General features: G+C 47.7%; 1 protein-coding gene across 3 annotated transcripts in view; it reads right to left on the reverse strand.

Annotated features, from left to right (window-relative positions):
* YLPM1 (YLP motif containing 1) overlaps positions 1-23,548 on the reverse strand; it is an 865,271-nt gene that overhangs the window by 271,514 nt on the left and 570,209 nt on the right. For all 3 annotated transcript variants that reach the window (XM_069208481.1, XM_069208482.1, XM_069208480.1), the window contains one exon: positions 15,991-16,110. In XM_069208481.1, the coding sequence (XP_069064582.1) occupies positions 15,991-16,110 (120 nt within the window). The remainder of the gene's footprint in view (positions 1-15,990; positions 16,111-23,548) is intronic.

Below are 23,548 nucleotides of genomic sequence, written 5' to 3' on the forward strand. Positions count from 1 at the left end.
AATCTGACTGTGTAGTGCTGATTTGGTTGTATGTTTGGTACCATGGCTTGGAATGATTGTACCCTTTGTGGGCTTGGAGTGGCAATCGCTCTTTGAGTGTTGCTCCCAAGTACTGTTGTAGTTGGGATGGTTGTAAGTGTGATGTTTGGTAATTTATAGAGAACTCTAGTGTGTGTAGGGTATCTATTATGTACTGTGTGTGATTTTGACACCCCTGTTGTGTTGGCTTATATCAGCCAATCGTCGAGATATGGGAATACGTGCATGTGTTGTCTCCTTACATGGGCCGCTTCTACTGCGAGGCATTTTGTAAATACTCTGGGTGCTGTTGTTATCCAGAAGGGTAATACTTTGAATTGGTAATGTTTTCCCTGTATGACAAACCTGAGGTATTTTCTGTGAGATGGATGGATGGGTATATGAAAATACGCATGTTTTAGAACCAGTGTTGACATGTATTCTCTGTGTTTTAGTAAGGGTACTACATCTTGTAGTGTGACCATGTGGAAGTGTTCTGATTTGATGAATAGGTTGAGAGTCCTGAGATCTAAAATTGGTCTTAGTGTTTAGTCCTTTTTGGGAATAAGGAAAAATAGGGAATAAACCCCTGTTCCTTTTTGTTGGTGAGGTACTAGTTCTATGGCTTGTTTTGTTAATAGTGCCTGCACTTCTGTTTGTAACATTTCTAGATGTTGCGCCGACAGTGTTTGTGCACTCTTGGGGGGATAACTGGAGGAAAATGTGTGAATTCTATACAGTAACCATGTTAGATAAATGATAGGACCCATGTGTCCGTGGTTATGTCTTACCAATGTTTGTGGTCAAATCTCAGTCTTCCTCCCACAGGTGATGTGTGTTGGTGATGTGTGTTGGGGGAGGGTGACGGGCAAGTCACTGTTTGTTATTAGTGGCCTGCTTAGTGGGCTGAAATCTTCCCCTTGACCTTGGAATTGTCCACTGAAGGACCCGCAAAACCCCCCTCTCTGATATTGGGATTGGTAGGTGGGTTTTGCTTGAGAGGTGGATACCTCTGAAGGCTGTTGTCTGAAACCTCCCCTATATTGCGGTTTCCTGAATGTTCCTCTATATTGGGACGAGTAGAGCGCGCCCATGGCTTTGGCCGTATCAGTGTCTTTCATCTTCTAGATGGCTGTGTCCACTTGTGGTCCAAACAGTTGTTGTTGACTAAATGGCATGTTAAGTACTGCCTGTTGTATCTCGGGTTTGAACCCTGAGTATCTTAGCCAAGCGTGTTGTCTAATTGTGACTGCCGTGTTCACTGTTCTTGCGGCAGTGACAGCGGAATGTAATGCCGAACGTATCTGATTGTTCGATATTGCCTGTCCCTCCTCTACCACTTGCTGAGCCCGTTTTTGGTATTCCTTGGGGAGATGTTGGATGATATTGCTCATCTCGTCCCAATGAGCTCGGTTACAAACGTGTGAGGAGGGCTTGAGAATTTGCAATGCGCCACTGATTGGCAGCCTGTGACACTACCGTCTTTCCTGCTGCGTCAAACTTCCGACTCCTTATCTGGAGGTGTCATCTCCCGATGACTGAGTTGGCTCTTTTTCTTGCAGCTCCAACCACTACAGAGTCCAGGGGCAACTGTTGTGTGATGAACACTGGGTCAGATGGTGGTGGCTTGTACTTCTTTTCCACCCGCTGTGTGATGGCTCTCCCTTTCACAGGCTCTTGAAAAACCTGTTGGGCATGTTTAAGCATGCCTGGGAGCATAGGCAGGATTTGGTAGGAAGCATGCGTGGAAGCCAAGGTATTAAAGAGAAGGCGTCCTCCAATGGCTCTGAGTGTGTGCTTACATTATGGAATGCAGCAGCCCTGGCCAACACTTGGGTGTATGAGGTGCTATCCTCAGGTGGAGAGGGTTTTGAAGGGTATCACTCAGGGCTATTGTCTAACATAGGGGGATCGTAGAGGTCCCAAGGGTCTGCATCGTCTTGCGACTGCACAGTGTTTGTGTGTGACTGCAGTGGCCGTGGCAGAAAGTTCTGGCGAAAAATGGCGAGTTGGCGATTTTTCCCTGGCCACTTTAGTTTTTGGCTGTTCAGTCTCTGATTGCTCCTTGAAAGCCAGTTTTCTTTTGAATTGGAGAGGAGGGGCAGTTTGGATCTTCCCAGTATCCCTACGGATCTGTATCCTTGCCTGCATTTGATCAAACTCTTCCATTTGAAGTTCCTCCTCAAATCTGTGCCTCTCTTTTAGCTGCTTAGAGAGCCCATGTTCCTCAGTGTACAAGGCTTTTTTCGGCTCTGAAGCCGAATTTTTCGGCACCGAAATGTCCATGCTGATGAAAGGCCTCGGCTCCAAAAGGCTCTTTCGAGGCATCATCGACTCAACAAGTCGGTGTCGAGTTTTTTAGATGACGGGTTCTCGGCTCGAGTCCGAAGACTTTGCCACGATTTTTGCCTTTTTCGGTGCCGAAGGTGTTTAGTCACGGCTTTGTTTTTTTTATGGGTCGAGCCATGGCCTTCAGGCAGTGGCCTCCCGAGGCCTTATGCTTCTTAGGCTGACTGTGGGCTTGGGTCAGGGCAGGCCTGCTGAGGTGGTCGGTCTCCGTCGGAATCGTCCAAGTCCGATCCTTGGATGGAGATAGCCATCTCTTGTTCTTTGACGTCGAGGTGCTCTGAACTTTGACACCATTTGCATCCGCCACGCCCTCCAATCCCTCAAGGTCTTTTTCGATCGAATGGACTTGCAGGCCTCGCAAGTATCTTCCCTGTGCTCCGGTGACAAACCGATTACAGACCCGATGTTGGTCTGTATAGGGATACTTAGCGTGGCACTGTGGGCAGAAATGGAAAGTGGTCCGGTCCATTAGGCTTCGACGACGTCTGTGATCGGGTCAACCAGGCCACGGCTGGGCCGGAAGCCCCAAAGAGCCACCGAAGCTGTGTCTCGTCCGTGTCGATGCAAGATGTTTCCCAATCGCAAACAATACCAACGCTTTGAGGATTTTTAGTCTTTTTCTGATTCGAATAACAGAGCGAAGAGGAACACGTCCGAACCCGATGGCAGAAAGAAAACAATCTAAGATGGAGTCGATGCCCATGCACAATGGAGCCGAAAGGGAGGAGTCACTCGGTCCTGTGACTCGAAAAGACTTCTTCGAAGAAAAACAACTTGTAACACTCCGAGCCCAACACTAGATGGCAGGAACAGTGCACAGCATGTGTATCTGCAGCTACACATGCCATCGAACATATATACATATACACAGACACATGTAGCTGTTTTGATGTGCCAGGGGCTCCCATCTAGACGACGGGGAAGGATTCAAGCATGTGAATCTATTAAAGTTCCAATACTGGAGTAATTGGTTTCTCACTCACAGTTATCACATGGTAACCAGAATGCACAGGTTTACCCTGCCAGTGCCCGCCTTTTATGATAAGGCCACTGTGGCACATCAAGGTAAGGGGCACTTGGCTGGTTACAGGTGAACATGTGTGCACACACAAGGGCTGCATGAGAGACTACTGTTGTGTGAAGCCCAGGAAATGCGCAGAGGTAGCCAGGCGCAGAGGACACCCTGCAAATTTAGATACTGACCTGGTACAGGCCGTATAATATTACTGGACACTCACAGAACGTCAGAATGGATTACTCTTTTGTCTGCAATGACACTTTGGAAATCTGCCTTAGAGTGCAGTTTCACTTCCCTTTGGCCTACACAGTCCAGGGAGATAGCAAAAAGGGGTGAAAAGTGTGTGCCTAGTTCAAATATGCACATCCCAAGCAGATATATTGTAGGAAACTGCCTCTTTTGACATGGTTAACCACCACTTTATGCCTGGTTTCAGGGGCAGTTTCTAATTAAAGTGCACTGGGTACCTGCTAAACATGTCCCCAGTGCCTGATCTGTTTCCCCAAAACTTCAGTTGTTTTTCCCAATTGGCAAACCTTTAGCTACTACTCTAAGTCCCTACTAAATGGCACCCCTGGTACCTAGGGCTTGGGGTATTAAATAAAGCCCCCTGAGGACTGCAGCACACATGTTCCACCCACAGGGCCCCCCTCACTAAGTGCACACAGTGCTGCTTTCGCAGGCTGCGTGTCTTGGTGCAGAAATAAAATGAAAACAACATGGCATACTGTCTGTGCGCCCTGCTCCCTTTCCACAGCATGCAATATATGTAAGTCACCTCTCTAGCAGGCCTTCCAGCCCTAAAGCCAGGGTGCATTATATTGCATGTGGGGGCATACCTGCATGAGCAGATTTGCTGCCCCTGCTATGTCTGTTGATTCTCGGACATAGTAAGTAAACAATGAAACCATTTTAAGTAAATGTGCTGGACACTGGTCATTACGAGGTTTCCAGCTGCACAATAGCTTCACTTACAATAGCCATACTTGGTAGCAAACATCTCGAATTAATAAACCCACACTGAATCCAGTGATGGATTAATACATTCACTAAAAGGGCACCTTAGAGGTGCCCCCTGAAAACCTATCAACTCCTAGTGTGGGCGCTGACTGGTCAAAACCAATACAGCCCCTTTAGACAGTTCTGGCCCTGAGATGAGACAGTGCTCTTAAGGGCCAAGGGCAATGGTCTGCTGTGGGCACAAGTGTGACATTCTCTCCCAGGCAGGATGGACCTTCTCCAAAAACTGTACAGTCGTTTTTCCACTTCCTAAACCCTTTAGTTGCCACTTTAAGTCCCTAGTAAATGGTACCCTTAGTATCTAGGGCATAGGGCACTAAAGAAGGCCCCTGAGGGCTGCAGCACAGACTGTGCCACCCTCAAGGACCCTCTAACCAACCACACACAGTGCTGCCATTGCAGACTGTGTGTCTTGGTGCAGAGATAAAATTAAAACATGACATCCTGTGTGTTATGTCCCCTAACACTACTTGCAATATATGTAAGTCACCCCTCTGGCAGGACTTGTAGAAAAGTGCCATTTTTCTAGCATAGTTGCCTGAGGTCAGTGTGTTTAGACTGTAGTTCAACTGGATGCTGCTAATCAGGACCCCAGTGTGGGCTCTCTCCTCTAAATTTCTTTGCTGGTAAATGTTTACACCCACAATTGGCATACTGATGCACCTATGTAAGACCCTAGTATATTCAACATCAAGGATTCCACCCCATGGGCTGCAGCATGTATTAGGCCACCCATGGGGACCTATGCAAACTGTGTCTGCAGGTCTGCCATTGTAGCCAGCGTGAAATGGTGCATGCACCATTTCCACACTGATATAAGGCTTGCCCTAAATCCTGGTCACTGCACTTAGACACTAAGTCACCCTTTGGTAGGCCCTTCAGCCCAAGGGCTGGGTGCATGTCCCTAAGTGTGAGGGTACCCCTGCATAAGCAGGGGATCCCTCAAACCCCAGACTCCATTTCCTGGGCTTTGTAAGTTAGGGGAAGCCATCTTAAGGTATGAAGTGGACTCTGGTCAACACAAGTGGTCCAACTACATAATGGCTTCTCCAAACCTAGGCACCCTTTGCATCAAACATGTTGGAATCTTGCACCTACACCGATTCCAGTGTTAGTTGCATGATACCATATACTCTGGGGTCCCTTAGATGATCCCCAAGTTCTGCCTGTGCAGTTTTACAGGGGTCCAGCTGACAGCCCAAGCTGCTGCTGACCCCAGACACTGTTCTGCCCTCCTGCTGGTGAGTCTGGTTCAGGCCAGAGAGGCAGAACAAATTATTTACTGCAGGGAAAGGTGTGTCCACCTTCCCCTGTGTATTAGGCGGTTAAGGGTTGTGGTGGGGTGGCTCTTGAGTGCCACCAGACTGCTTTGAAGGGCACATTTGATGCCCTCTGCAGGAAGTTGGCTCTGTATGTACTATTTCAAAGTAAGAAATAGCATGCACAGAGTCCAAGGGTTCCCCTTAGAGGTAAGATAGTGGCAAAAAGAGATAATTCTAATGCTCTATTTTGTGGTAGTGTGGTCGAGCAGTAGCCTTATCAGAGGGTAGTGTTCAGCATTTGTTGTACACACACACACACGGGCAATAAATGAGGAACACACACTCAAAGACTTACTCCAGGCCAATAGGTTTTTATATAGAAAAATATATTTTCTTAGTGTAGTTTAAGAACAACAGGTTCAAGATTTACAATCAATACTTTAAATGAAAGGTATTTCACTTAGGTATCATAGGAACTTTGAATCAGCAAAATAGCATGTACAGTTTTTGAAAAAATGGCAATAAGCTATTTTAAAACTAGACAGTGCAAATTTCAACATTTCCTGGGGGAGGTAAGTATTTGTTAGTTTTGCAGGTAAGTAAACCACCTACAGGGTTCAAAGTTGGGTCCAAGGTAGCCCACTGTTGGGGGTTCAGGGCAAAGTGGTGCCCAAAACACATAGGCTTCAATGGAGAAGGACGTGCCCCGGTTCCAGTCTGCCAGCAGGTAGGTACCCGCGTCTTCGGAGGGCAGGCCAGGGGGGGTTTTGTAGGGGGGGAGGGGGAGGGCGCAAAACAATTACACCCTAAGCGGCACGGGGCGGCCGGGTGCAGAGTGCAAACAGGTGTCAGGTTTGCAATAGGTTGCAATGGGAGGCCCAGGGGTCTCTTCAGCAAAGCGGACGGGGGGGGGGGGGCTCCTCGGGGTAGCCACCACCTGGGCAAGGGAGAGGGCCACCTGGGGGTCGCTTCTGCACTGGAGGTCAGATCCTTCAGGTCCTGGGGGCTGCGGGTGCAGTGTCTTTACCAGGTGTCGGGTTCTTTGAAGCAGGCAGTCGAGGTCAGAGGGAGCCTCTGGATTCCCTCTGCAGGCGTTGCGGGGGGGGGGGGCGCTCAGGGGGGTCAACTCTGGCTACTCACAGGGTCGCAGTCGCCGGGGAGTCCTCCCTGTAGTGTTGGTTCTAAGCAGGTCGAGCCAGGGGCGTCGGGTGCAGAGTGGAAAGTCTCACGCTTCCAGCGGGAAACGTGTGGTCTTTAAAAGTTGCTTCTTTGTTGCAAAGTTGCAGTCTTTGTGGAACAGGGCCGCTGTCCTCAGGAGTTCTTGGTCCTTTTAGATGCAGGGTAGTCCTCTGAGGCTTCAGAGGTCGCTGGACCCTGGGTGACGCGTGGCTGTTGCAGTTTTTCTCAAAGTGGGGAGACAGGCCAGTAGGGCTGGGGCCAAAGCAGTTGGTGTCTCCGTCTTCTCTGCAGGGCTTCAGGTCAGCAGTCCTCCTTCGTCTTAGGTTGCAGGAATCTGTCTTCCTAGGTTCTGGGGGCCCCTAAATACTCAATTTAGGGGTGTGTTTAGGTCTGGGGGGATAGTAGCCAAAGGCTACTAGCCCTGAGGGTGGCTACACCCTCTTTGTGCCTCCTCCCTGAAGGGAGGCGGGGGGGGGGGGGGGGGGGGGGGACGGGACACACATCCCTAATCCTATTAGAAATAAAGTCAAAGTCACCTCAGCTCAGGACACCTTAGGGGTTGTCCTGACTGGCCAGTGACGACTCCTTGTTTTTCTCATTCTCTCCTCTGGCCTTGCCGCCAAAAGTGGGGCCGTGGCCAGAGGGGGCGGGCATCTCCACTAGCTGGAATGCCCTGTGGCGCTGTAACAAAGGGGGTGAGCCTTTGAGGCTCACCGCCAGGTGTTACAGTTCCTGCAGGGGGAGGTGAGAAGCACCTCCACCCAGTACAGGCTTTGTTACTAGCCACAGAGTGACAAAGGCACTCTCCCCATGTGGCCAGCAACATATCTGGTGTGTGGCAGGCTGGCAAAAACTAGTCAGCCCACACTGGAAGTCGGGTATGGTTTCAGGGGGCATCTCTAAGATGCCCTCTGGGGTGAATTTCACAATAAAATGTACACTGCCATCAGTGTGCATTTATTGTGCTGAGAAGTTTGATACCAAACTTCCCAGTTTTCAGTGTAGCCATTATGGTGCTGTGGAGTTAGTGTACGAGAGACTCCCAGACCATATACTCTTTATGGCTACCCTGCACTTACAATGTCTAAGATTTGGCTTAGACACTGCAGGGGCATAGTGCTCATGCAACTATGCCCTCACCTGTGGTATAGTGCACTCTGCCTTAGGGCTGTAAGGCCTGCTAGAGGGGTGACTTATCTATGCCACAGGCAGTGGGTTTTGGGCATGGCACTTTGAGGGGAGTGCCATGTCGACTTTGTGATTTTCTCCCCAACAGCAGACACGTGCTGTGAGGCAGTGTGCATGTGGTAAGTGAGGGGTCCCCAAGGTGGCATAATACATGCATCAGCCCTTAGAGACCTTCCCTGGCCACAGGGCCTTTGGTACCAGGGGTACCACTTACAAGGAACTTATCTGTGTGCCAGGGTTGTGCCAATTGCGGAGACAAAGGTACAGTTTAGGGAAAAAACACAGGTGCTGGGGCCTGGTTACGAGGGTCCCAGCACACTTTCAATCATAACTAGCATCAACAAAAGGCAAAAAGTTAGGGGGTAACCATGCCATGCAAGGCATTTTTCTACACTCCCCCAAAGGTAGGTCCCCAGATACGCCGAGCAATACTCTCCAATGAACTCTTTGCAATACTCTCCAATGAACTCTTTGCAAGACATCTTCTGCTCCAGGACTCTGGAATCGCTGCTGGTCTGCTTTGGAACCAAATAAGTCTGCTTCTGGTGGGAATGCTCCAATGGCAACATCACTGTATCTCCAGATCCTGCAAGAATTATTCTGCAACATCCAAGGCTGTGCATCCTGCAGGGTCTCAAGGACTCTGTTTGCATCTGGAAGCACGAAGGACTCACCCTTGGAGTGAAGGAGTCACTCCCCTGCATCCACAGGCACCTCAAGACGTTGATCGGCTGGTGGGGTCTGTCGTTCCATGAACATCCAAAGGCTCTGCTTCACAGATGGTGAGTCAGGCCTTCTCTGGGTCCTGATTGTCTTCTGACCAACTTGGGAGACTGTGGGCAACTGCTCCTCTCACTGGATTGGAACCCCTGTGCACCACGACTGTTGCACTTGTCAAGGCTTGTTGACTCTTGGTCCAGAAGATCTTCAGGCATCAAGAAGCGCCAGCCTCCAACATTCTGCAACTCTAAGATCAGCCCCTGTCCTTCAACTCCTGCAATGTGTGGCTTCTATTTTGTTGTGCTGGCGAGGCCTCCTTGTGACTCCCTGTGTCCATTACCTGTGGGTCACTTGTGGGGGCTCCAACGACTTCTGCTGGCCTTCCTGCTTTGCTGTGGGTCAGCACTGACTCCCCCGTCAAGGGTAGTCTCTCCTGGACCTTGCTGGTCTCTAAAACTCTGCAAATACATCTTCAGCTCCTGCTTACCTTTGCCAGTGCTTGTTGGTAACCTGGCTGGTCACTGACCCTCCTGCAATCTGTTGACCATCAAGGGACAGATTGTAGGTGACTCCTGGGATGTTCAGTAGCTCCTGGACCCCGCAGCTCAAATCAAATCAAATCATTAACATTTATAAAGCGCGCTACTCACCCGTGCGGGTCTCAAGGCGCTAGGGGGGAAAGGGAGGGTTATCGCTGCTCGAACAGCCAAGTCTTTAGGAGTCTCCGGAAAGCGGAGTGGTCCTGGGTGGTCCTGAGGCTGGTGGGGAGGGAGTTCCAGGTCTTGGCCGCCAGGAAGGAGAAAGATCTCCCACCCGCCGTGGAGCGGCGGGTGCGAGGGACGGCAGCAAGTGCGAGGCCAGCGGAGCGGAGGGGGCGGGTGGGGACGTAGAAGCTGAGGCGTCTGTTGAGGTATTCCGGTCCCTTGTTGTGGAGGGCTTTGTGTGCGTGGGTGAGAAGACGGAAGGTGATCCTTTTGCTGACTGGGAGCCAATGCAGGTGTCTCAGGTGTGCGGAGATGTGGCTGTTGCGGGGTACGTCGAGGATGAGGCGGGCCGAGGCGTTTTGGATGCGTTGCAGGCGGTTTTGGAGTTTGGCGGTGGTCCCGGCGTAGAGGGTGTTGCCGTAGTCCAGGCGACTCGTGACAAGGGCGTGGGTCACGGTTTTTCTGGTGTCGGCGGGGATCCAGCGGAAGATCTTGCGGAGCATGCGGAGAGTGAGGAAGCAGGCGGAGGACACGGTGTTGACTTGCTTGGTCATGGTGAGAAGAGGACTGGACTTCTTCCTCCACTGACTTGCAGAAACTTCATCTCTAGAAGAGCGGGCATTGCCACCTGCACCACCTGGGTGCCTCCAAGGGTGCATGACTCTCCTTTTTCAGCTCCTCCATGTCCAGAATCCCTCTCTGGGTTCCACCGGCCTGGTCCACGGGTTGTGAAAGCAGCCGGACAATCCGAGGCATCCAATGACTTCAGGGATATTCCCTTCTCCCCTCTGCATCCAGGTCGCCTGGTATAGGTACTACTGTCCTTTGGGTATCCACAGGTGGGGGCACTCTTCAACCTTCTTCTGGTCTGTTGGTTTCCTCAGGGTCAATGTGGAAGGGTCCTGAATCACACGAACTTCAACCACTACTCCCTGTGTTAGCCTATGGGACAACTGGGTGGCTAACTACCTTGCACCTGGTCATTGGGGACACTTACTGTGCTTACCTCTTGTGTTTTTATGTATCCCCAGCCCCTAACTACCACACTTACCTTAGTTGGGTTCACAATTTTGCATTCCACTTTTAGTATATGGTTTGTCCCCTTTAGGACATTGTATATTTTATGCTATTTCTATTGGTTATTTTGTGAATATATTGTGTATAGATATCTCCAAAGGGAGATATACCAATGTTAGCCTAGTAGTAGTGCTGTTCTAAAGTATCATTTATTTTTACAACACTTGAGTGGTTCTTTCTTGTGAGTTACTGTCTACTACTGTGGTATTGCAAGTGCTTTACATTTGAACTAAATAGGCTTCAGCCGCTTGCCTCAGCTACCCCTAGAGAGCTTTTGCTATCTGGACACCTATTCACTGTCACTAAGGGTTGCTTAAGGCCTCTGCTTGCTGCTTCATCAACAAAGGACCAGGAAATCCAGGAAGAGCGACACCAGGCTCCAAGTCTGCTCTGATGGAGATCAGGAGAAGGCTGCGTATTTACACCTTTAGGCCTACTTTGGAGTATGAGAGTGACAGGAAGGAGTGATTCCCGCTTTGACATCTTATGCTTTTTCCTGGACGTACCTGAAGATCAAGATGATTATAGGCCACAGTCTTCGAGAGTGGGAAACGGGGAACTCTTTCAACTTGTAAAGTCATTCCGCTGAATTCTCTTGTGTTTGGCAATGTAACGTTGGGTCTCACGATCGTGAGAGGCATTTGAGTTTATCTGGCTGCAGTCAGGCTCTGAAGTCGTGCTCTGACCTCAGGCACCATGAGCAGTCTGCAACAGTCCCTACACGGTTTAAACCCTGTTGTCTTAGGGGATGACATTTTCCATTCCAGACTTTTTAATCTTAGAGACAATTATTGGCTTGGAAAAGAACAAAGAAAAGCTCTAGATCACAGAAAGAAACTGGCTTCAGTGTGCATCGTTGGTGCTTGTATTTGACTCTGCTCATCACTGTTCACTGGTTTAAAGTTTCCAGATCAAGTCCAATGCCTGGGGAATAATCACAAGATGAGTAATCTACAGTTAAGAGTATTCATCAGAAGGTGAAGTTCCTATGAAGAAGGAAGAAAAAGGTTGGGATTTAAAGAATTCCTTTAAAATCCTTTAGGTCTAGCAAAAAAGAATGCCCTGCAGACTATGGAATCTACTGTAAACAGGTGTTGGGCAGTAGCACTTCTGGAAAGCACAGGATAAGTGACGGTAGTCCACCAGAGTAGAAAGCCTCAGGTGGTTACTTCACATAAAGAAAACATACAGGCTGAGATGCCAGGTGGATATGTAAACCCTTCAGGCCGGGATCAAGCAGTGGAAATACAGATTCATGCTGATATACCACATAAAATAAAAGCTACATTCTAGCCTCATTTATTTATTGGATGCTTATTGATCGTTCTGGCACAAGGTGAGATGGGAATAATGCAAACGTTTTCCTATTTAGTATCTGAAGAACTCAAAAAAATAATATGGAAGTGAGTGGGCTCTGAAATAGGTTTCCATTCTATAGAAACCAAGCAGGTCGGGTAAAGGGTCTGGTCCACATGTAATACCCTTAAGCAGTGTGTAGCAAGTACAGGTTCAATATCAGTTGAAGCCAGAAGCTAAGCATGATATATCAAAGCTATATTTTAGATACGCTACAATATCAAAGTACGATAGTGCCTTGTCATTCTACCATAAACACAATTTTTCTGGTATTGAAATCAGATAATTCATACAGTATAGTATTAGATTATAAACACTTAAATGCACACACGCACAAATACTGTACATGTAATGACTAATATATTGAGTAAAAAATATATAATGACCTTACACATATGTAATGGTTTCTTTAGTCAAAACATAGCACTTGAATCCCAGCATCTAACAGCTTTTTCATCCACTGTTTTTAATAAGCATATACACAAGTGGCACAGTGGAATAAGAATATCCCTAGACTTTCTGCAACAAGAATTATGGAGATCTAACCAGAAGATACAGCTGTGTTATTCTCAATTAAAGATATATATACATTATGGAAAATGACTTGACTGAACACCCAGCTAGGATGAACAGAAGAGAGACTTTGAGCCAACACATGTACACAGTCAATTTTAAGAATAAAAAAATGCATTGCTTAATGTGATTTTTCTTAGGAACGTGCTATCAAGCAAGGTTTTGGCACTTTACTTCCTACAGAAGATTGTTACTAGACAATCTCCGTGGGGTTTCTTAATTTCAGCAGAGCTTAATTGCCACATTATGCTGAGCAAGTGAAGCCCCTGTGTGAATTAATTACTGGCTTACTCTGAAAGACATTAGACCAAAGCGCACACACTAAATCTTATGTGGACCTCAAGCAGCCATGTTAGAGCCTAAATATTTACAGAAGAACGGTGAAAAAAAGAACCTAGTGATTAGAGTTGTTCACAGCACTTCAGGCTACACATATGTAATTATCAACTAAGGACAGCACAACTCACATAGCATACAGATCACATCTGCATTTCTAAGTTGAGAAATGTTATACTCCACCTGTGAAAAAATCTTACTAAACTTGCCTTCTCCCTCACTTGTGCCATCCATCCGACTCCTTCCATAGCTTCCTCCTCCTATTTTCCTTTATCCCAACTGCATCTTTATTTCAATTATTTTTGTGACATTCTTTCAGTTTTTCATCCTTCCTTTACTCCATTTTATGGTCTGGATAGACAGTTTCAACTTTCTGGTGAGGACCTGATGTCAACCACTACACCCAAATGAATATTGAACATACTATACATGTAGAATGATGAACGTTCTGTTTCAGCTTTTGGCTCTTGCAAGGAATGTTATAGATGGTCACTTTTGTCTGTAGTAGGTTCAAACAGTAAACAGTGGAGAAGTGTGGCACAATGGTTAGAGAGGCAGACCGTGATGCAGAGACCTGGCCCGGGACCAGGGTTGAATTCCCGCCTCGGCGGGTCTTGGGCTCAATTCCCTTGGACCAGATAATTCTCACCTCTGTGCGTAATCTAATTGATGGGTCCCACTCTGTAACTCTGGGCAATAGCTTGCTTAAGCTCCACAACGGCACTGACAGCACTTGGATGCCTGGCTTCACCCTGGGGGTTGCCCAGGAGTGGGTGCCTCACAGGGAAAAGCCAGGAGGGGTTCCACAGCGGTATGCGTCCAGCGCCTTGAGACCCTAACGGGTGAGTAGTGCGCTATACAAGTGCAAAGTTTTTTTTACACTCAATCAGGAATTGTAGATCCTTTTAAGCTTAATGAGCTTATAGTAAAATGTGTGTTGTATGTACTAATTAGAATAGCACCAACAGACCATATCTTTGTCCTCCGTAGCCCTGATACGTACACTGCCAGAAACCATCATCCAGGAGTTACAGAACGCCCTAATAAAGAACTTGATGCTGCCTTGAAATGCAGCAGAGCTCCACAAGACAAACACAGTAGGTCTGACTAGCATTTTCAGGTATATGCCAGACCTATTATCTCTGCCAGTGCTGGCTTCATACTGGAGTGTGCACTTGCTCATTTTTCTAATGGCACCTTGCTGGTTTGTAGTATGTCAGATGGTCTGTATTGTCCACCTTGCAATGGTTCCCCCGGGACTACTCGCCCTACGGTTTTAGGAACATATGAAATAAAAATGATTTTCCTTCCAGTACTGTTTTCTCTATTTCAAAAAAGCAAATAACTGCGCACGTAACATTCACTGTGTGTAGTGGTCTGTTTGCGTCTCTCTGGCTGTTGAAAGTAGGCTGGAAGCTAAACTCTGACATAAAATTGAAATATCACTTTAGGCAAAAAACTGTAAGCTTCCCCTCATACCTTCCTTTCCATACTGAAAGTGTAGGTGTGGTTCCTGTACTGTAACTGCATGCAGCTCGCAAACTCTGTGTAATGGCTATCAAAAAGTTATTTTCATCATTAAGACTTTTGACTGTGCCTTGTGCACTGGCTTAAATAAAAGAGCTTTCATTATTTGTGGCAAACCTAGATTAAAGATTCACACAGGCATAGATGCTGACCTTAGTGGTGAAATTCTTTTAACCCCTACCAGGAAACTCTTTCTGACTTCATGAGGTAAAATTACTTACCAGTGGTGCAGTCCTGTGTATGTTACTAAGACGACTAGGTGTAACTTTAAAGATGTGTACCAGCGTTTTTCACCAAATAAGTGTGCTAGATATCTAACTAAGGTAGCATCCCTGGCTATGTAAGGCGTTAAGATTCTTTATCCCACACCACTGGAATAATCTGTTCCAGTTAGCAATGGTACATTTATTTGGTGCTGATATCCTAGCTTTTCTCAACACCGCCATCCATCTCTGAGGTAGGCCCAGGTGATTGAACTCTATATGCTCAGGAACAATGCTGCTGAGTGAGGCTCTTTGGCTCAGAATGATACTATGGCTCCTTCTGTATAATTAACAAGTCTTGGGAAGTTGGTGGGTCCATTACCCTGTTTTGTGCCATTTCCTGTGTCTGCACTTGTTTATCACTAGCTATATTTAGTGGTATTGTTGGGAAAAAAGTTATATAGGTCTTTGACCAGTCTAATAATAAGTAATTCCCAAAGTACTAGAGCATAGCCAGGGAGGGTGTTCACAGCATGGGAAAAAAGTCAAGGAGAGAGGCTGAAGAGAACAAAGATGAGGGGAGACGAAATGAGAGAAGGGAAAACAAAAAGAGGGTGAGATACAGGAACTAAAGGAACACAGGAAAAAGGGGAAGAGCAGTCCACAATGGAGAGGGTAGAGTGTGTAATTGAGGAAAGGAGGAGATATAAATATGAGGAAACGAGGAACTAAGGGAAAACTCAATGAAATTATGTATAGTGAGTAATAGAGATGAGAAAAGGAGAAACTTGGAAGAAAAGAAGATAGGTAAGGGGAGGAGAAAGTACACAAAGAGGGGAAAAAAGACAACTTTAGGCGACAGTGGAGGTGAAGGAGCATGGCAAAATAAAATGAGGGAGAAAAGACTGAGAAAAGGGATGACACATAGGGACAAAGTAAGCACAAATGAGTGTAGAGGTGGGTGGAAAGAACCAGAAGGAACAATGGGATTGGGGGTTAAGGAGAAAGAAGAGGAACAGAATTGAGAAAAGGTGAGCATGGAGTGAAATGGATGAAAGAAAACAAGGCAAACAAAACAGAACATGGTCTGAGACAGGTTAGGATGGCACAAGTTAAGATAAACTGCTTAAGAATGATAGCATGCAGATAGAGGAGCGGGGTCTCAAAGCACACTGGTCGCATATGCAAGCAATCAATTAAAAAAAATAGCACTAGCTGAAAAATGTCACAAGCAATGTATAGTTCTTAATAGCTGATTTGAAAGGTTTCATCCTTCTTTAAAATCCCATTCTAGAGAACAAGTAACTGCATAGGGAGCCAACATTCCTAGTCTAAAAGACTGAAAAGCTAATAAAGCACAAGGTACAACAGCAGAGACATGTTTTTAAATGAAACAAATTACTGTCCTGTCACCTCCCCACCCCCAAACAAAAAATCCTGCTTTAGCCAAAGTCTTGTACCTTCTTTTTGACTTTCTTTCCAGATTCAGGGTCCTTCTCCGTCCTTTCCACTTCTATGATGAAATAATCATCAAGACTTAATACTCGGGGAGCCGGGCCACCACACTCCACCTCCTTATCCTAAAACAGAAAAAAAAAAAAATCAGTGTCTATGTCTTAACCACAGGATATTGCAGCAGCTTCTGCTCCTCATGCTAAAAGATGGAAAGAAGCTACATTACGAGAAGGCATTTGAGAATATCCATAAAAAGCTGTTGTTACAGGTAAAAAGGCATTTTTTCAAATTCATAAACCGTTAGAAATAGTTTCTGGAACGACAAGGTATTTTAAAATACAAAATAAAACAATGTTACAAAATAAACCACACAGATGTTTTAGGACTAAAACACTGCCTCCTACACCTTCAACTACTGACGTTTCCCCAAGAGATAATGTTTGTGTCTTGGCGCGTGTAGGAAGTTGGCTCTGTATATACTATCTCAAAGTGAGAGATAGTCTGCACAGAGTCCAACGGTTCCCCTTACAGGATGATAGTGGCAAAATTAAATAATACTAATGTTCTATTTTGTGGTAGTGCGGTCGAGCAGTAGGCTTATCAGAGGGTAGTGTTAAGCATTTGTTGTACACACACAGGCAATAAATGAGAACACACACTCAAAGACTTAACTCCAGGCCAATAGGTTTTTATATAGAAAAATATATTTTCTTAATATATTTTTAGAACCACAAGATTCGATTTTGATCTAAGTACATAAAATGCAAGGTACTTAACACAGGTAAGCATAGAACTTTGATTTAAAACAGTAGTACACACAGTTTTGGGTAAAATGGCAAATAGCTATTTTAATAGTGGACACTGAAAAATCAACAGTTCCTGGGGGAGGAAAATATTGGTTAGTTCTTCAGGTAAGTAAAGCACTTACAAGTTAAGCCTCCTGGGCATAGGCACCCACTTTTGGGGTTTCAGGGCAACCCCAAAGCCACCGCACCAGATACACAGGGCCAGTCAGGTGACGAGGTCAAAGGAGGGCCCAAAACACATAGGTGCCTATGGAGAACAGGGGTGCTCCGGTTCCAGTCTGCTAGGAGGTAAGTAACTGCGTCTTCGGAGAGCAGACCAAGGGGGTTTTGTAGAGCACTGGAGGGGAAGAGGGAGGGGGTGAGACACACAAGCACACAAAACACACCCTCAGCAGCACTGGGGCAGCCGGGTGCAGTGTACAAATTAGGTGTCGGGTTTGCCGTAGAAAACAATGGAGGGACCCGGTGGTCACTCTGGCTATGCAGGCAGGTAGGACGAGGGCCGCCTGCTGGTCACTCCTGCACTGGTAGGTGGTTCCTCCTGGTCCTGGGGACTGATCCTCTATGCAGGCATCGCTGTGGGGGTGCAGGGAGGCTGACTCAGGGTGTCCACGTCGTTAGTCACCTGGGAGTCCTCTCTGTAGTGTTGGTTGTCCTGAACTCGAGCTGGGGGTGTTGGGTGCAGTGTGAAGACTCATGCTTCTGGCGGGAAGTTAGAGTCTCTTTAAAGTTGGTTTCCTTGTTGCAGTTTTTGGACAGCCGCTGTCCTCTGGAGGTTCTTGGTCCTTTAGGTGCTGATCAGTCCTCAGAGGTCGCTGGTTCCGCTGGATCCTTAGCTGTCTGGAGACAGCCGGTAGGGCTGGGGCCAAGTCAGTTGTCTCCATCATCTCTGCAGGGCTTTCAGGTCAGCAGCCCTCCTCCTTTCTTAAGGTTGCAGGAATCTGCTTTCCTGGATTCGAAGTCACCCCTAAATACTCAATTTAGGGGTGTGTTTAGGGATGGGGGGCAGTAGCCAATGGCTACTGTCCTGGAGGGTGGCTACACCCTTTTTGTGCCTCTTCCCTGAGGGGAGGGGGGGCATATCACTATTCCTATTGGGGAATCCTCCAAAACCAAGATGGAGTATTTCTTAAGGTAGGGGTCACCTCAGCTCAGGACACCTTAGGGGCTGTCCTGACTGGTGGGTGACTCCTCCTTGTTTTTCTCATTACCTCCTCCGGACTTGCCACCAAACGTTGGGGCTGTGGCCAGAGGGGCGAGCATCTCCACTAGCTGGGATGCCCTGGGGCGATGTAACAGGCATGAGCCTTTGAGGCTCACTGCCAGGTGTTACAGTTCCTGCAGTGGGAGGTGACAAGCACCTCTACCCAGTGCAGGCTTTGTTCCTGGCCACAGAGTGGCCAAGGCACTCAACCCCATGTGGCCAGCAACCAGTCAGGCAGGAACTGGTCAGCCTAACACTGGTGTTTGGACTGGTATACAGGGGGCATCCCTAAGATGCCCTCTGTGTGCATTTTTCAATAAATCCCACACTGTCGTCAGTGTGGATGTATTGTGCTGAGAGGTTTGATGCCAAACTTCCCAGATTTCAGGTAGCCATTATGGTACTGTGGAGTGCTTGTTTGTAGGAAGTTGGCTCTGTATATTCTATTTCAAAGTAAGAAATAGTGTGCACAGAGTCCAAGGGTTCCCCTTAGAGGTAAGATAGTGGCAAAAAGAGAATTCTAATGCTCTATTTTGTGGTAGTGTGGTCGAGTAACCCCAAAGTTACTACACCAGCAGCTCAGGGCCGCTCAGGTGCAGAGGTCAAAGTGGTGCCCAAAACACATAGGCTTCAATGGTAATAGGGGTGCCCCGGTTCCAGTCTGCCAGCAGGTAAGTACCTGCGACTTAGGAGGGCAGACCAGGGGGCATTTCCCTACAGCACGCTTAATCCTTCATAACTTTTGCTGGAAAATGTATTCAGACCAAATGTGCGGCCCAGACACACACACAGTCTTACTTTGGGTAAAGGTAATCAGCGTGTGTGGACTCCCTGGATGGAAGCAAAGAAATAAAAATAAAAGCAGCCAAAATGTAGCAATGATGAGTAAGTTACTTACCTTTGGTAACACCTTATCTGGTGGAGACATTCTATAGTTACAGATTCCTTACCTTTGGAACTTCCCCCAGGCATCTGGCTGGATCTGGAGATTTTTCTCAAGCAGTGCCTCTCCGCGCTGTTAAGTGGCGTCGATCGGCTCAGCATCCGTCAGTGTCAACCGCACCAGATATGATATTGTGGCTCCCTTATATGCACCAACACGGCGCACTGACGTCAGTTTCTTTTCACGCCAGAAGCACAGAGCCAAGAAAAACACTGACCACTGGTGTGCCAAACCAGGAGTCTGAAAGGGAGTCTCTGTCCCTAAAAATCAGTTTGCAGAGCGGTGAGGATGTGTGGAATCAGCCACTATAATATGTGTCTAGTACAAAGGGCGTTACTGAAGGTATGTAACTTGTTTGTCTGATATAGACTTATAGTTGCAGATTCCTTACCTTTTGAATAGATACCCAAGCAATACTATCCCAGAAGTGGATCTGCGAACCAGGATCAAACTAGAAAGTCCTGCAGGACTGAATGGGCAGAGTACACATACCTACGGACCTGACTGTCCAGGCAGTAGTGTTTGGTGAACATGTGCAAAGATGCCCATAATACCTCCTGACATATCAAGGACTAAAACTACACGTGCTAATGCAGTGTTCACAGCTGTTGCTCTAGTAGAATGAGCATACAAACCTTTAGTTGGTTGGCTCTTGGCCAGTGCATAGCAAATTTTTGATACAGAGTACAACCCATCGGGAGTTGCCACGCTTCTGCACTGCCCAAGTTGACCACCCAGAACTCTTTGGTACCATCATGGTAGAACACCAACCCACTTTTTAGGTCGAGGGGGTGGAGGAATCTCTCTTCCTTAGAAGGATGTGTGGGTGCGTAAAAAGTAGGCAAGGTGATGGATTGAACCTCAGAGAAGGGAGTGACCACTTTTGGCAAAAAGGAAGCCCTAGTGTGAAGCACCACTTTGTCTTGCTAGATGGAAAGGTAGGGTGGGTTGGATGACAATGCATGCAGCTCACTCACCTAGCGGGCAGAGCTAATGGTTGTAAGGAAGGGTGTTTTTAATGTTAGAAGCCTAAGAGGACACAATTATGAAGAGGCTCAAAAGGAGCACACATTAGGAATGTCAGAACCAAATTCAAATGCCATTGGAGCATGATGGAGGAAACATATGGGTAAGACACTTAAGGAACCTATTAACAATAGACAAACAAAGAAGGTTGATCGGGCAAACTCGAAAACGCAGAGATAGCAGCCTTTGAGTGTGCCCATAGCAGAGCCCTGCTGGACCAGAGAAAGGACCTCACAGAGAGGGACAGAAAGGAAGTCAACAGACTTGTCTGTGGACCATTCCAAAAATTTCTTCCAACAACAGATGTTTACTATTTTGGGGGAGCAATGCCTGGCTGCCAAGATAATGTTACAGACTTCAGACAGAAGGTCGAAAGCTGCCTACCACTCCTGTTCAATCTCCATTCAAGAAGGTGGAAACTGGACTGGTTTGGGTGGAGAATCCTCCCCTTCTGCTGCAACAGAAGATCCTCCCAAAGAGGAAGTCCAATCGGAACATCGACGATGACCATGCTCAATAGCTCGGGATACCAGAATCTACATACTCAGTCCGGAGCCATAATGATTACTTGGGCCCAGTCATTGTTGATCTTCTGGAGAACTCTGGGCAGGTGTGGAATGGCAGAAAGGCACACAGGAGGCCTGACCTCCAAATGAGATGAAATTTGTCTCTGAACAATTGCTGCCTTGAAAACTCCAATGTACAATACTGCTGACAATACACGTTCTCTGCGGAGGCGGACATATCTAACTAAGGATCTCTCACTGATCAAAGAGACCTTGGGCCACCTCCAGATGGATCCACTAAGCAATGTCAGCTGAGTTTGTCCTCTCCAATGTTCAGAGAGCCTGCCAGATGTTAAACCATCAAGGAATTGCCCTGATGTTCCAGCCGCGTCCAGAGGCACAGAGCCTCCTGACAAAGGGTCCATGACCCTACTTCGTCCTGCTTGTTACAGTATCGCATGGTGGTGGTGTTATTCGAGAACATCATCACTACTTTTCCTTTGAGAGAGGGAATAAATGCTTTCAATGCTAGTCTACTTGCCCACAGCGCAAACAGGTTGATTTGGAGCCCGGACTATGCCGGAGACCAGACTCCTCTGAGCTCTGCCTCTCCCAGGTGGCGGTGATGCATCTGTCAGCACTGTCGGATCTGGTTGGAGAAGGGAGCGGGATCTTCCTCTGACCTAATTGCGGTTCATTAACCACTACTGCAGATCTTGAGCAGATCCCTCTGAGATATGGACCATGTCAGAGAGATTCCCCTGATGCTGCGCCCAGTGGAACTTCAGGTCCCACTGCAGAGCCTGTATATGCCACCAATAGGATGCAGGAGGCGATGAAGCACAGCAGCGCCGGTCATTCTCACCAAAATCAAGGACAGAGGCTGAAATGTTGGTGTAGGAAGCTGGCTCTCTATATAGCGCACTACATTTAAGTTCACCGTGCAGAGTCCAGTGGATCCCTAATTGGTATTTGTAGGAAGTTGGCTCTGTATGTGCTATTTCAAAGTAAGGAATAGCATGCACAGAGTCCAAGGGTTCCCCTTAGAGGTAAGATAGTGGCAAAAAGAGATAATACTAATGCTCTATTTTGTGGTAGTGTGGTCGAGCAGTAGGCTTATCCAAGGAGTAGTGTTAAGCATTTGTTGTACATACACAAACAATAAATGAGGTACACACACTCAGAGACAAATCCAGCCAATAGGTTTTGTATAGAAAAATATCTTTTCTTAGTTTATTTTAAGAACCACAGGTTCAAATTCTACATGTAATATCTCATTCGAAAGGTATTGCAGGTAAGTACTTTAGGAACTTCAAATCATCAAAATTGCATGTATACTTTTCAAGTTATTCACAAATAGCTGTTTTAAAAGTGGACACTTAGTGCAATTTTCACAGTTCCTAGGGGAGGTAAGTATTTGTTAGGTTAACCAGGTAAGTAAGACACTTACAGGGCATAGTTCTTGGTCCAAGGTAGCCCACCGTTGGGGGTTCAGAGCAACCCCAAAGTCACCACACCAGCAGCTCAGGGCCGGTCAGGTGCAGAGTTCAAAGTGGTGCCCAAAACACATAGGCTAGCATGGAGAGAAGGGGGTGCCCCGGTTCCGGTCTGCTTGCAGGTAAGTACCCGCGTCTTCGGAGGGCAGACCAGAGGGGTTTTGTAGGGCACCGGGGGGGACACAAGCCCACACAGAAATTTCACCCTCAGCGGCGCGGGGGCGGCCGGGTGCAGTGTAGAAACAAGCGTCGGGTTCGCAATGTTAGTCTATGAGAGATCTCGGGATCTCTTCAGCGCTGCAGGCAGGCAAGGGGGGGGTTCCTCGGGGAAACCTCCACTTGATCAAGGGAGAGGGACTCCTGGGGGTCACTCCTCCAGTGAAAGTCCGGTCCTTCAGGCCCTGGGGGCTGCGGGTGCAGGGTCTCTCCCAGGTGTCGGGACTTTGGATTCAAAGAGTCGCGGTCAGGGGAAGCCTCGGGATTCCCTCTGCAGGCGGCGCTGTGGGGGCTCAGGGGGGACAGGTTTTTGTACTCACAGTCTTAGAGTAGTCCTGGGGTCCCTCCTGAGGTGTTGGATCGCCACCAGCCGAGTCGGGGTCGCCGGGTGCAGTGTTGCAAGTCTCACGCTTCTTGCGGGGAGCTTGCAGGGATCTTTAAAGCTGCTGGAAACAAAGTTGCAGCTTTTCTTGGAGCAGGTCCGCTGTCCTCGGGAGTTTCTTGTCTTTTCGAAGCAGGGGCAGTCCTCAGAGGATGTCGAGGTCGCTGGTCCCTTTGGAAGGCGTCGCTGGAGCAGGATCTTTGGAAGGCAGGAGACAGGCCGGTGAGTTTCTGGAGCCAAGGCAGTTGTCGTCTTCTGGTCTTCCGCTGCAGGGGTTTTCAGCTAGGCAGTCCTTCTTCTTGTAGTTGCAGGAATCTAATTTTCTAGGGTTCAGGGTAGCCCTTAAATACTAAATTTAAGGGCGTGTTTAGGTCTGGGGGGTTAGTAGCCAATGGCTACTAGCCCTGAGGGTGGGTACACCCTCTTTGTGCCTCCTCCCAAGGGGAGGGGGTCACAATCCTAACCCTATTGGGGGAATCCTCCATCTGCAAGATGGAGGATTTCTAAAAGTTAGAGTCACCTCAGCTCAGGACACCTTAGGGGCTGTCCTGACTGGTCAGTGACTCCTCCTTGTTTTTCTCATTATCTTCTCCGGCCTTGCCGCCAAAAGTGGGGCCTGGCCGGAGGGGGCGGGCAACTCCACTAGCTGGAGTGTCCTGCTGGGTTGGCACAAAGGAGGTGAGCCTTTGAGGCTCACCGCCAGGTGTGACAATTCCTGCCTGGGGGAGGTGTTAGCATCTCCACCCAGTGCAGGCTTTGTTACTGGCCTCAGAGTGACAAAGGCACTCTCCCCATGGGGCCAGCAACATGTCTCGGTTTGTGGCAGGCTGCTAAAACTAGTCAGCCTACACAGATAGTCGGTTAAGTTTCAGGGGGCACCTCTAAGGTGCCCTCTGTGGTGTATTTTACAATAAAATGTACACTGGCATCAGTGTGCATTTATTGTGCTGAGAAGTTTGATACCAAACTTCCCAGTTTTCAGTG

This window comes from Pleurodeles waltl, chromosome 9 (genome assembly GCF_031143425.1).
Source record: "Pleurodeles waltl isolate 20211129_DDA chromosome 9, aPleWal1.hap1.20221129, whole genome shotgun sequence".
NCBI classification, from domain to species: Eukaryota; Metazoa; Chordata; class Amphibia; order Caudata; family Salamandridae; genus Pleurodeles; species Pleurodeles waltl.